This window comes from Pteronotus mesoamericanus, unplaced genomic scaffold, assembly GCF_021234165.1.
Source record: "Pteronotus mesoamericanus isolate MK-2021 breed Mesoamerican mustached bat unplaced genomic scaffold, CSHL_Meso_final scaffold_167, whole genome shotgun sequence".
In the NCBI taxonomy this organism is placed as follows: domain Eukaryota; kingdom Metazoa; phylum Chordata; class Mammalia; order Chiroptera; family Mormoopidae; genus Pteronotus; species Pteronotus mesoamericanus.
In genome coordinates, this window is record NW_026555308.1 from 46,380,064 (window position 1) to 46,394,878 (window position 14,815).

Here is a 14,815-nt window from a genome sequence, read left to right on the forward strand (position 1 = left end):
ATCTGGAAAGCCGTAAGAGGCTATGGCTATGGAATTGCATGCAAGTTGAATGCTACCTTCTTGCCAATCATTTCATTTCAGGTTGGTCTCATGGTTTCTGCCTTTCATGGTCTAGTCCCTCTCACTCCATACATTCCACTTAAAAAGACCTGGAGAACATTATGTTAAGTGAAATAAGCCAGTCAGAGAAAGATAGACACCATATGATTTCACTCATATGTAGAATCTAATGAACAAACTAACACGTGAAGTAGAGACAGACTCACAGATAGAGAGCAGGATGACAGCCAGTTTTGGGGCGGGGCTTAGGAGATGGAGAGACTGAGCAAAAAGGAAAAAGGACTCATGGACACAGACACCAGTGTGGTGAGTGCTGGGGACAGGGGAGTATAAGGGGACTACATAATAACGAAAAAAAATACAATAAAGATTAAATAAAAAGTGAAGGGGTATAACTTACTATTTTTGCTCATTCTTCATAAAGGTTTATCTAGCTTAAGTGGAAAGGAAGAACATTTGCACACCTAAATGTAGGGAAAGGGTGTCCCAGAAAGTCATACATGCATTATAAGTGGCTTCTACTATTATAGCATTTTAAAATACACAGAGTAAATTTTGTGAAAAAGTTAAGAATATAAATAAACTCTCCTTTAAATTTCTAAGTAAAATAAATAAAGTGCTAGAATAACCAGACAGTAATTAAATGCATTTTCTTTTTTCAAAGCTTCCCTTTTCTTAAGAGAATTGAGATTTAATTATACTTATTTTGGTAAATGCAAACCATTCTGCTCATGTCTCAAACCCCAGGAGATTGCCTTGATATACCTGTATTACGGGGGAAAAAATACAGAAGTACTTCAGTCCTTACTAGGACAAGTTGAGCCTCAGTTGTGAAGCTCTGATTTACATAAAAATCAACTGGGCAGCTTGTTAACATTTCAGATCCTTGTCTCAGAAGTGTACACTCGCTCTGAAAAAATATGCCTATGTGTGTATATATAAATTTTATTATATTATTTAATATAAAAATGTGTAGCACACAATTTATAAATAATAAAATACACAATACTGTTTATTATAATTTACATATAACCAATTGAATATTACAGAATTTTTAAAAAATTTTTTGCTGTGGTTGGAACCAATGAGTGAGTGGTTAAGAGAAGAATGTTTGCTGATACTCTTGTCTATTGAAACAACTAAGACATATGTTGGAACTGCAGTTTCTCATCAATGATGTGAGCAGACTCTTTGTTGTATTGGACAATAGTTTTTAAGTAATGGAAGAATATTTCCTCAATTTTTTGGCTACTCACAATAATCTGCAGTATTAACAACTCTTCCATAATTTCCTTAAATCCAAACAACAAGCAAAATAATTTATCAAGCACTGATTTGCAGCGTTTGTCAATTTCCACAGTGTCAATTTTGTCCCACCCTGGTTGATTTCAAGCTACCAATGTGACATCACTGAACACTGGGTTAGGAAGAGATGAGCAGGTAACACCATTTATAGTATTTCCACCATACAGATACAACAGATATACATACCCTCCAGAGCACAGATAATAGTTAAATGTAGTAAAATAATTAGACGACGATTTTTGAGTATTCATTGCCTTTATTTTTAATGATGGCTATAAGGAACAACCAGCTCATTAAGGATCTGAAAATTAATCATTGGCTCTCCGGATTCAGTACGGGCCCCTCCTGTACACCACTGCCGCGACTCTACTTTTTGTGCATCTAATTCAATAGGTCTGGTTGGAACCAGCAATTTTCCTTTTAATAAGCACCCCAAGGAGATTCTGGTGCAGGTAGCACTCAGGTCAGATGTTGAGAAATCCTGACCTAGATTATGTACTTTAGAGGTAATTCTACTCAGACCTTCCGTTAATTCAAATCCTTTAAATGAAGCAAGGAGGGGACTTCTTGTGTTTAAGTAAACACTGGGCAGAAAATTTGAAGTGTGAGCAGATCTAGTGCAGGCAAGAACATGCGGCTCACTCATTCTCTGTGGACTGTAAACTGGAAAAACTGTTTTGTCGAGTTTGGTGGGATTTGTTAAGGTTTAAACACTCCATGACCCAAAAATCCCACTTCTAGAAATCTACCCTGCTGTGGCAATGCATGGTTACCTAAAACGTTTCTAACATTAACATTCACCACAGCACGGCTTGTAATAGCAAAGAATCCGTAAGTTACATATCTTTATTAGAGGACAGGATATATACATTAGAGTATATCAGCACAAGAGAATACTAGGCAGCCTTTGTAAATAATGACAGAGCTTTACATGTGCTACCTTAGAAATATGCCCAGGGTACACTGTTAAATTAAAAACAATAGCAGATGCAGATCTGTGAGAGTGTGATCTGATCTTTGTCCAAAAAAGAAAAAAGTGCCTATCTATGTGTCTGTGGTTTCTCTGTGTGTAGAGAAATGCTGGAATAAGCATATGAAAAGTTGGTAGACATAAATGGTAGCTACTGGGAGAAGGGAGAGATGGGTGGAAAAAGGTGGTAAGATTGAACAGGGTATTATAACTTTTTCCTTTTTAATCTATATACCTTTTCTTCAATACCTTTACTGAGTTATAATTCACATACCATACAACTCACCTCCTTAAAGTGTATAATTTAATGGCTTTTAGTATATTCACAGACATGTGCAACTCTCACCTCAAATTATTGATTATAGATTTTTTTAAAACAGTAACGTATTGTATTTTTTAACTTTTATTTTTAATGTTTTCTGTATTTTCCAAAATGTTAAAAATAAAGTTTGAGAGAGATTATTTTAATAGGAGGAAAATATTCAAATTTATCCAGAGTCCTCCAATCAGTGTTAGTATTTAACTGGTAGCTCATATATTGAAGAATAGGTTTCTTTGTTCTAATACTGGAACTTTCTGCAACTTTGAAATCTGAAAAGCCTGAAGTTTTTTCATAATGTTTGACAGCAAATCTGATCTGAATGAATGTGAAGTTATTTATGGTCTTTATTTATCCATTACGGTGCGACTATCTGAACATTTTGCTACAGGATTATTAGTGTACTTGATGATAGATGGTGCCTCAGACCCCCAAAGGTGATAAATGTAATATATAAATTATGCACTTGAGTACTTTTCAAAAAGGTTGTATGTTCTTAATACTAAACCATATCTGGCCCAAAGTATTTAAATAAAAGTTTATACCACTGTATTAAGGACTGTTAGAGAAACAGGAAGTGGAAGTTGGGGAGAGAAGAAAGGAAACTGGCTGCTTGCACGGGTATCATATGAATGGCCTGGGGAGAAAAAAGGGAAACGGTAAAGTGCACTCTTCCTGGAACCACATTTCTCTACTTATTGAGGATGAGGCTTGTTTAAGCAGGTGGTTGTCCCTGGTGTTGAAAGCTTGGGAGCATTATGCGCATCCTAGAAAGAAAGCTCATGGTGAGAGCTAACTGCCATATTCTGGAAGGAGTAGAAGGAGATCAGGCTTGCTGGACCGTGTGCATATCAGGGTCCTATTCAGGGAAGGCCAGGCTGAGCGCTGGGAGGGTGCCATCTATGTCTCCCTGTCAGTATAGAGCCTCAGTGGTTTTCAGGCGTTTCCTTGGGAGTGGGGAAGCATTAACAACACCATCCATATCTGCCATTTCAAAGGAAATTCTGCAATATGAAAAGTAACCCAGAGCGCTTGGAAATCATGGGCTTAAACACCCTGATCCATAGTATCCCTCACTTTGCCGAGTGAGTAAAAGCAGGCCTGTACATCTCACTGAAAGCGTGCAGGGGGAAGCGTCTAGGACAGATTTAGGGAGGTCAACAGTGGAAGCAATGGGGAGCAACCTTCCACCCAGTTCCCAGCTATCTCAACAATCAGGTGGCAAGGAGCCAAGAGCATCCTAATGCTTACACTGAAGTCATAGCAGTCTGCTTTATCCTGGAGTGAATAACTTTAAGTGTAGCTGCTCTGACACTCATCTATGCTCCATCCTGTTCAAAAATGCATTAGCAAGGGATTTTTCCTGGGCTCACAATTTCAAAGCTTTTTCCAATAGCTTCCTGGCAGTCCTCTTGTAAGGCAGAGATGCAGTGGAATTAGAATTCCTCTGGAGTTCTCTGTTTTCCCTCCTGCCTGCCATGGCTTCAGTCCCTCCGGCTCCCTCTACCACTCCCTCAGTTGTGGGGCAGCAGGAACTGCGGCTACTGATAGGTGTGTGAATACGGGGTGTGCGGACATGAAAGCAACCTCTGTGTCTAGCAGTAACACCCATTTGTCCAGGACTAAGCTACTGAGAAGCCACCCCTAAAGAGAACATAGCCAGGATGGAACAGCACCAAGAGGGTAAGGATAATTCAAATTTGAAAGTCACTAAGTCCAGGCACTGGTGTTCCCAAGATTTTATTCAAAAAGGTCCCTTCAAGGGCTTCAATTCAGACTCTGCTTATTTTAAATTGACAAACAATGAGAAGACACTTAGCTACACAGATTCCACATCTAAAGAATCAATGTAGAATAAGGGAGAAGGACGCTCACAGGAAATCAATCTGGCAACATGAAATCTCTTTCTAAACTTGGGGCGGTCTTGCCTGACGTTTAACCCCCTCTCTCACTGCCCTGAGTGTGTACTCGCTCATGTGATTACACTTACTGTTCTCTTTGCTTCCATTGGGAAGTATCTGCTCTTATTCATCTTTGCCTCCCTCCATGCAGTGCTCTGTTTGAATTAAAATGAGCTGAAGGGGTAGCTTGACAACAGAGGAAGCTACAGAAAATATAGAAAAGCAGATAGAAAAAGGCAGCAAGCCCAGTAACATGGAAAACTCTACTCTGAAAATTTTGAGGGACATCATTAGGGAGAAAGCGGGAAGGGGTAAGAAGGGTGGCTCACGTTTACCGCCAGTCTGTTCTATATTGGGCACAGCTGCAGGCATTTCACATACACCAACTATTCTAATTTCATCAAGCACATGCTATACTTGGGAAAGATTTCTGGCCAAAATGCTTTGAAGTTGTAGCACTTAAAGAGTTAAAACCTTAGCTTTCTGGAATACTTGGCTATTGAAAACTATTCATTCTCTAAGGGTTCTAACTAGACGTGATTTCATGACGTGATTTTACTAATATAAGACCAGGAATTTGGAGATAAAACTTCTTAGACCTCATATAAAGGAGAGTTGAAAACAATCCCAGGTATCATTCATTTCACTTAGAACATAAGTATGAAATACCCAATCTAAGGAAAACATATCTTGTAGCTATAAACTCCTAGGGACATGTTAAAATAGGGTGTGGGTGGGTGGGTGGGGTGTGTGTGTGTGTGTGTTTGTGTGTGTGTGTGTCTGTGTGTGTGTGTGTTCTGTATCCTTCATGACGAATACCTGCTAGTTTTCCTATATGCAACCAAGAGCTTAAGGATAACAGGCAGCTTGGACATTCTGCCTACCCAAAGAAAGTCAGACCTTATGCACTTGGGAAGAGATCCTTACTTCCATTTTAAGAATATTAGTTCCAACTGCAGTTGGTGGATGCATGGGTTTTCTCATCTGAGAAATCTGTTACTGTTAGAGATTAGTAAGCTAATGCCAGGCACTCCAGAAAGGAGAGGCCAGTTTTCCTAAGAGTCCCCTGGGTCAGACATACCTACGAAATGTGGCAAAGCTTTGCAGCAATCTTAAGAGAATTTTCTCTTTGGAACAAGACTTTATTGAAAAAACATAGGAAAAAAAAAAAACCCCAGGAGGAATCCCTAGTTCCCACTATTCTAATCCCCTTAAGTGCAGGGATTTGATCTCATAGTCTCTTTGTATAACTGAACTACAAATAACGAAAGTTCCTGAGATGTGAACACAGTTCTGTGTCTAAACGTAAGAAGAAATAAAACACCCTTCAACAGTAACCAACATACTCTTCAATATTATGGGCAACTATGACAACAATGCATTTAGGGCAATTTATGTCCCCTTGAAGCCTTTTACAGAGACTACAATGATACTAGTTAGCATTTACTGAGTACTTACGAGATATGTTTATGTGAACCATGATGATCCCACTTCATGGATGAGGTGGGCAGGGAGGTCTGGAAATTTGGTGAGGGAAACAAAACCAGCAAGTGCCACTGCCAGGCCATCTGCTCCTATAGTTTGATCACCTAACCCCTGAACTATGCTATTGCCTCTTTGGGACTTTCACTGCTAATTAGATTACATTCTGTTTTACAAAGAATATCAATTTACACAAAGCCTACACTTAAAAAAAATACCTCGAACTCATGCTAGCCTTTCAGAGCTCCAATCCAGGTTTGCAATGGCCTCCTTTCCTCATAGAGCCTGATCCTTTCCTCATGAAGCTAACAGTAGCATTTCTATGCCCTGAAGCCTAGGACTATGGTGAAAATCGGATCATGTTATTGCTTGGCTAATGAGCACTCCGAATGCCTTCAGAATAAAGTCCTAACAAGAATTTTTATGGTCCGGTCCCCACCTTTCACCTCTCTTGTCAATTCTTGCCACTTCTCCCTTTGCATCTCACACTCCAGTAACACCAAATTACCAAGAGTTCCTTGTGGACATGAGACTTTTCATTCTCCTGTGTCTTGTACAGGATTTTACCTTTGTCTGGATTGTGTCTTCCCCTTCCTTCTGTCCACCTGGAGGCTCCTAATCACCATTCAAATCCTTGCTCGCCTCCCTTCTTCTAAGAAGCCATTCATAGATTATGCCCCCTTCGACCTCCCTCCAGGCAGACCTGTAGGCTCCACCTTTCCACATGCTCTGTATCTGGAATGCATTTCTATTATTGCCTACAAATGCCCTGTTTTTGTTCTTGTTTCTCTTGCTAGAACATACTAAACGCCTGCAGGCAGGAAGATTAGTATACTCCCTGCAGGTGTGACACCATGACTGACATGGAATTTAATGCAGTTGGCTGTTTACATATGATGTTTTTACAGCTTCACATTCTGTGCCATTTCCAAAACAAACAAAAACCAAACAAAACAAACACTGCATGTTATTCCACAGAACTCACATGCAATTTTTTCCTACTAATAGAGATCACAATCCAAGCATACCCAGTTGGCTTTAGGTTATATTCTTTCTGATACTTTATCACATTCCAACAGATTTTAGAAGATATTTTACCATCCCTCTTGGTGATTCATTAAAGAGAAGTCCTAGGCATCTTACCTCTCTAAAACTTCCTTGTGTGGGAAAATGCTCAGACCCTTATGCCAAACATTTTCACACTTTTCAGAAGACTGCAGTAACTTCTTGATAGTCTTAGTCTGCTTCTGATTTAAAATTATGTACTTAAGGCATCATCAACAGTTTTAACAATATTAAGTTCAAGTCTTCACTGAAACTAATAGGATCATATATGGGTGTATCTTTTTAAAACATGATATAACCTATAGAACGTATTTTTAATCATTAGAAGATATGATGGCCCTGGCTGGTGTGGCTCAGTGGATTGAGTGCTAGCCTGCAAACCAAAGGGTCCCGGGTTTGATTCCCAGCCTAAGGCACATGCTTGGGTTGCAGGCCAGGTCCCCAGTAGGGGGCACGCAAGAGGCAACCACACATTGATGTTTCTCTCTGTCTTTTCTCCCCCACTTCCCCTCTCTAAAAATAAATACAATCTTAAAAAAAAGATACAATGACACTGTTTTTCACTTATAGGTATATCTGGAAATAAGGGTACAACCACAGTATAGAAGTGTTTTAAAGTACAAGTCACTCCTTACAGTAAATCAAATCAGGCATGTAGAGATTTATCTTGATTCTTCTTTGTCAGGAGAGTGTGAATGGGAAGGTAGCACACTAACTGGCAGGTACTGAAAGGCTTACCATAGTGCTTCTACTTGTGGAATTTACGAATATAATGTTTTACATTCTAATGGAAAAAAATCCACGTAGTCCTGACTTCCTGCTTACTGACTGTTTCCTACTTTTCCTTGTTCCTTATAATCCTAGGAAACATACAAGCATACATACAGTTTTATGTAGTCTATATAAAATTTTATGCTTAGCCATTTTTGTTGTTATAACATTTATTTAACTAATTCTCTATTAAGGGATACTTGTTAATGTCTAGTTTTTCATATTAATAGCTAATGGTACATCAATAACTGTGGGTAGGTTTAGTGTTTTTAAAAAAATAAAAAAAATCTCCTTCTTTAGGATAAAAGCACAGAGCAAGATTTTAATGTTCTATATAGAATGTATATAATACAGTTGCATTCCAAAACACTACACTAATTTATAAAGCGCCACAAACTGTACCAGATTCATGCCAAACCTCACAGTCCTGGGTTTTATAATTCAATTTTCACTCACCCCCAATTTAATAAATGTAAAATGATCTCTTATTGTTTTATTGAGATTTGATATTTTCCCACATGTTTATTTACTATTCTAAGCCACATATAGCTTAAGGCACAAGATGATGTCTAATACTACTGAATGAATTACATGAATAATGGTTTCATTTATATTTTCATTATATTACAGTAAGGTCTATGAATTACAGAACCAGTGTTCTTTCTACCTCATATCTCATATGTATCTTCTTTCATAAAAATGATTCTCAAAAAAGTAAAAAATGAAAAGTAATGTTTCTTATCAATCTTTTATATGTATTTAGGCATTATCAGAAATTTTTGATAATTTTAACCTGTAGATTAAACAAATTGAAAATTCCTCATCAGTAATAAATTAACTTAAATACAATTATTACAGAGATATATTTTAAGAACTAGTATATCTCATCCATTTCCTGAAGGCATCATTGAAATATTTGTTAGGAGATACTACAAAACTAAGAGGATTTAGGTTGAAAAGTCAAGTCTAGGGGTTCTCTAGAGAGATACAGAGTGGAAAGGGGAGGGTGTGTGTGGAAATGACCAGCTACTTGGTAGGGGTGGTCAGGAAAAGCTTTCTTTGCCTTTTTAGAAAAATTACAGTATTGTCAATGCTTGGAGAGTCAACCATCTTAGAACCTGTTTCACCGGTATCACATAGCCCATTTTTAGAGCAGATAATTTTTCTGTCTTTTTCTAACATAAACATTAATTATTCCTTTGTCTTCAACAAATCCTTGTCTTAGCACTACAGACAGTTAACAACTTAAGATTAGGTTCTGTTCTAAAAGTGAAAAGATATATATATATATATATATATATATATATATATATATATATATAAAATTCAAAGCATGTTTTTAATGTCAAAACAACTTTCATTTGGAAGCTGGCTTCATAAGCTGGTCCACAGGAGCTTGTTTAATTGATAATATATCTGACTAAAGTACTAATTATAATTTTTCAATTACATAAAATTATTCTTTCCAACATTTTTTCCCGGAGGACGTTGCATTTATTGTTCCGATTCTAAATGCTGAGAATCTATGGAACATCCCAGCAAAGGCCCCAAAGGACATTTCATAGGCAGAAATGGACACATACTTCTAGACTTAGTTGTGGGATACAAAGCTAATATGTCTGGAGAGGAAAACGTATCAGGTTAGTTAATAGAAATATAATGATAAATAAGAGAACTTGGGGGAATATGTATAAGTCAGCAAGACAGTAGGAAAGCTAACAAGCCAAGGAGAAGGTTGCTTAATATTTACACTCCCATGAAAGTAAGAGTATGGACCTAGAAGGCCATTGGAATTTGACTAAATACAGCTGAAGGAACAGTGTGCACCAGTCCAGGCTGCCCTGGGAAAGGTGCCACTTCCTCAGGTTAATGATTCTATAATAAGAAAAGGAGCATTTAAATGAAGCGCATAGAAATCACGGGTGAGCAACAGGTGCCTGGGGTGGTGATCAGCAGCAGGTGTCTTAAGGGGTGGGTGGTTTTTGCATTAGTGCAGTGGACAGTGGATGAATTCATGAAGTGGAAAGTGTGGACTGTGGATAAAGCACTGACATGAGCCAGAGTGTTTGAGAACCTCCCTGGTATCGTAAAACTTGCTGACTTTCCCAAGGGCTTGCTTACAGAATGAACTAATTTACTAGTGCCTGCCTATACTTTCTGACAATGCTGCTTGGAAGGAATCCCCCAACAGAAGCAGGCAGCCAAGATAATGCATTGGAAAGCCACAGAGCCTTAAAGTCAGCATAAGGGAAAGCACAGAAGGATGCATAAGAGAATATGCCCTTCAAAATAGATTTCCCCATCATCCCGAATTAAAAGAAACAAAAGCAGTCAATTCCTAGTGGGCACAATTTGTGGTCAAGTCTCCATTTTAGTATGTGGATAATAGTTAGCACATATATCTTAAACAATGTACTACTGAGGGTTGTGCTTAGTTCCAATATTTCAAAACTTACCTCTAAATGCACTAATATCCCCATAGTGTACTTGGAGTACAAAGTATTTACTCCCAGTCTCTCCTCCAACTCTGAATCCAACACCTAAAGATTTATGAAAGATGATAAATTAACATTTTAGAAATAGAAGTCTAAAATGGAGCTAATCTCAGGTTGCTGATCTGTGAAAGCCAAAAGGAAATAAAACAGCATGTTGCAGATGAAACTATGTTATATGAAAATGAAAGTAGACTAGGCACTTACAGAAAATTTCTAATATGATCTAATTTCAATATTTCTAATATCAATTCTTCTCAAAGGTCTGGTAGAATTCTATACATAGTTCCCACTTCAGAATCAGAGTAATCACTTAAACATTAAGAGGATAATTCGCTCATTTTGAAAGAAACAGAATAAAACAAAACAAAATTCTCTCCTTGATTATAAAACAGACATACATAAACCCATTCTCTCATTTTATTTTGTATATATTCATATTCATTTTTATTTTCTCATTGAATATAGGAAATAGGCTTCTTAGAAGCATCTCAGAAGACAGGTTATCTGCAAAAATGTTATGGAGGAAAGCATTACCAAGCAGATTACAAAGTCTACTATGCCAATAAATTTTTGGACTCTGAAGGGTTACTAATAGTCTTACTATTAATAGAGTGGGCTGGAAAGCTAAAAATTATCTACAGAGAAAATATTGACGGTGAAGCAATTTTTTTTCTATATATGTTCTACTAATGGATCTTTAAAATATCAATAAATTTATGACAGACCCCCTTATGAATTTCCAAAATTGCTTGGTAGTGATTGCTTGGTAAACTAGAGAGGATTCCAAGGCTTATTTGAAGCAAAGCAAAACAGATATCAGCTCAAGCTGACATGAGTTAGGGAGGCAAGAGAGGGACGTGTACTTCACAAGATGCAGTCCCAAACCATGGCGCACCTATGCTGTAACAGAACAGCACGTTCACTTTGACATTAAGAAACATAAGGTAATAAAAGAGAGTCTAGTAATTCACTCACACATGGGAGGCTATGAACAGTTTCAGAGGTGAAGTTGGACAGCCAGCTGAGGTTTGGCATCACATTAAATACTCAGGTTCCAGGACTATTAAAAAAAAAATCTGTTTGCTGAAACAGCAGTTTATTTAATTCCTAGTCCTCTTGGCTCATAAAATGCTACTGCTGTCAAGAACCAATGTGCCTTAGGCCAAAGGTGGCTTGAGGTCAACTTGGTTGTTTTCTGTCTAAACTGCCATGTGTGCAAATTTCTTACGAAAGAGAAGCAGGGCAAGAGTAACTACCTAAAAAACCTTTTCAATACAAAGCAGGTGATTCAGGTACTTTTTTAGTATAGGACCATTATCACCAACTGTTGGAAAGGACATATAATAAAAAGTACTACTGCCTTGCCTGGGGTGGCTCAGTGGATTGAATGCTGACCTGCAAACCAAAGAGTCGCTGGTTCGATTTCTAGTCAGAGCACATGCCTGGGTTGCAGGCCAGGTTCCCAGTGGGGGCACATGAGAGGCAACCACACACTGGTGTTTATCTCCCTCTCTTTCTCCCACCTTTCCCCTCTCTCTAAAAAGTAAAAAAAATAAAATTTATAATATATATATTTTTTAAAGTACTTTGGAATCAGAAAGTAAGCAGATTAATTTAAGACTACCCAAGAGGCATTAGAATTACCTTTGGGGAGTCTGGTAGGGGGAGCATTTCTTGCCCAGGCATACAGAATATTGGCTTTATCTGCACAGGTCCCTTCATCACAAAACCTGAAAGAAAAAAAAGTAGCTATAAATGAAGATGTAAGTAGTAAATATATAAATCACTCACCACGGTATGGGGATAGGGGGAAATGTATGACAACAAAGCAAAATACTACATGGATATATTATCACGACAGTCATACAGCTTTAAGATCCTAATGAGGACTGGAGCAAAGAATATTTTCAATGTGAGAAAAAGCACATATAAAAGGAGATTTTATTTGTTTGTCATCCAATGTAAAACAATCCTGTGAAGTAGATATACAATTTCTAATTCAGTATGTTCAGATGTGGAATGTACACTATATAATCAGGTAGAAAAATAAGCATCCCATAGGGAGTCTGAATAAACCAAAGCCAAGGTAGAGAAATTTAAAAGTGGATTACAAGAAACGTCCACTTTGGGGATCAATGTTACCCAGTCTTTGGCTGTTGTGACAAACAGTATGCCGTGCTTACGCTCAGTAGGGTGAACAATACAAGTATTTCTCACTTCAAGGGTTCTTGGTGTTATATATACACACAACTTTATAAAAGTTTATGAATATTGGTTGTGTCACTTACAAGTTGTTTCATGCTGTGCAAACCACTGTATCTTACTGAACCTCAGTTTCCTCTCTTGTAAAACAGAGATAGTTATACTCACTTCACAGAGTTATTCAGTAAGTCAAGTGAGATATAAGTAAAAGCACTTCATAAACCTTAAAGCATAATACCAGGGTAATGCAACATTTAACAAAATGTTCACGTTACCTAAAGATTCTCTGTTGAGAGACAGGGTTGGATGGTGAAGGGAGCAGAGGCATAAAGACATTTCTGGAGTTGAATCCCAGAACTTCCCCTTAACAGCTGTGTGTCCTGAGCATGTCCATCAGCCCTGAAAGGCCCTTTGTGAGTGGAAACCTCTCTGGCTGGGCTGCGGTAGCACAGTAACTAGCACAACGGTACCTGCATTGGTAGATCCAATCTTGTAAATGGTAAGTTGTCTGGCTCCAGGACACATGTTCCCCCTCCCCATCACACTGTGTCTCTTAATGTGTTCTGTTATAGAATTGGATTTGTTAAAAACATCAATAGGTGACATTTTTATGTTGCTTTTATAAATTTGGGTTTTGAGTAATTAGCACCAAGCAAGGTCAGTGTCAGGAATTTAGGCGGATCTGAGAGGTTTGAGGACTATCAAGGACTAGGACAAACACAGCTTCTTGGGAAGGAGGTTGGCTCACATAGGAGGGAAAGTGCCTTCGGCCTGGAGGGTAACAAAGGGCAGACTCTCATGGCTTCCTAAAGAGGCTAGAAACTGAAGCTAGAAAACTTGAGAACAGCGAGGTCACAAATGAGCAAACTACTAGTGAGGACACCTTGATACTCAGAGGAAGGGAACTCCCAACATGTGTCCTGTCTATAGCCAGGATAGGCAGGAAGTATGGACAGCTATTGCCTGTCTGAATAAAGCGGTGGGGGGCAGGCACCAGGAGGTCTCCACAAGGCATGTTCAGCAAATACTCTTGCTTCTATAAATCAGTCTGCAGAAAGAAATTGGGTAATGTGCCATGTAAAAACACATCAGCCAGTGGTTTCTTGCTCTTCACTGTCAAGAACAATATACTTATGGTGAAGGATCATTACCATGTGAGACTTGTGCATTTGAACAAACGTCTGTGACGTCCTTGTGCCAAGTGTGCTAAAAGACTTCGGGTATTGGACAGTGCCCAAAAGCAAAATTTTCCTCTTTGGCCTCAAGCAATAATGGTTTAAAAAATGAGATTGTCAGATGTGATGAACTTTGGATCTCACTGCTGTCGGCTACTAAAATTTAAAGATCTGCATGACAATTTTCATAGCTTTCAACAAAGATCATAAATCTACAGCGCCTAACATCAATGTGATGACAGTCTTAGGTTAAACAAGACAATTATTTCCTCTGATATAGAAGACAATTCAATGTGTGACTAGTAAGAACCAGAATTAAATATAATAGAGAAAACTGGTTTAGTAAGTTTTTCTAAGCAATGTATTTGATTATGTCACTCGCTGGCACAAAATCTTTCAAATGCTTCCCAAGAATAACATCAAAATAAAATCCAAACACTGTAGCAAAAGGTCTTTCATGATCTGGGACCTTGTTATATATCCAGGAAAAAACAAACAAACATTGTAGTCATGCCAACTGGCTGCCAGTTTCTAATCCCACTCTTCTCCATTGTCCCCTATGCCTAGAGAACCCCTCCCTCAACTCTCTACCTGACAAACTTGTCCCACTCATCCTTTCCTTCAAGATTCTGCTCCAATCTTCCTCCTTAGGGAAGCTTTTTCAGACCCTCGCCCCATTCAACTTCTATCCTTTAACCATAGCATTCATCCTAAGAGGAGGTAATCAGCTTATTACCTCCTCTTCGACCAGACTGTGCACAATGAAGTCTGGGGTCATATCTTTCACCCCATACTCCCAACACTTACAACCTTGCCTGGCATTTGTAAGCATAAAACAAATGTTTGGGGAAGCTAACTGCTAAATGCATTTTCAGCTTTTCATATACAAATTCTTAAAGAATTGAATTGGCCTAAATTTTATTGCACTGTCAAGCATAAATTTTTAAAAAAAATTTAGTTAAGTTGTAACTAAAATATTAAATAACAACACATTTGAACTATTACTTGCCTGGTACTTTGTACAAACAAGTTTATATTCATTCTCATAAGAATATTGCAAGTAGATTGCA

The 14,815-nt window shown here is 38.1% G+C and overlaps 1 protein-coding gene across 13 annotated transcripts in view; it reads right to left on the reverse strand.

The window, feature by feature from the left end:
• Positions 1-14,815, reverse strand: part of PAM (peptidylglycine alpha-amidating monooxygenase) — a 281,694-nt gene that overhangs the window by 81,823 nt on the left and 185,056 nt on the right. For all 13 annotated transcript variants that reach the window (XM_054590011.1, XM_054590022.1, XM_054590021.1 and 10 more), the window contains 2 exons: positions 12,013-12,098; positions 10,330-10,413 (listed from right to left, as the gene is read on the reverse strand). In XM_054590011.1, coding sequence (XP_054445986.1) covers positions 10,330-10,413; positions 12,013-12,098 — 170 coding nt within the window. The remainder of the gene's footprint in view (positions 1-10,329; positions 10,414-12,012; positions 12,099-14,815) is intronic.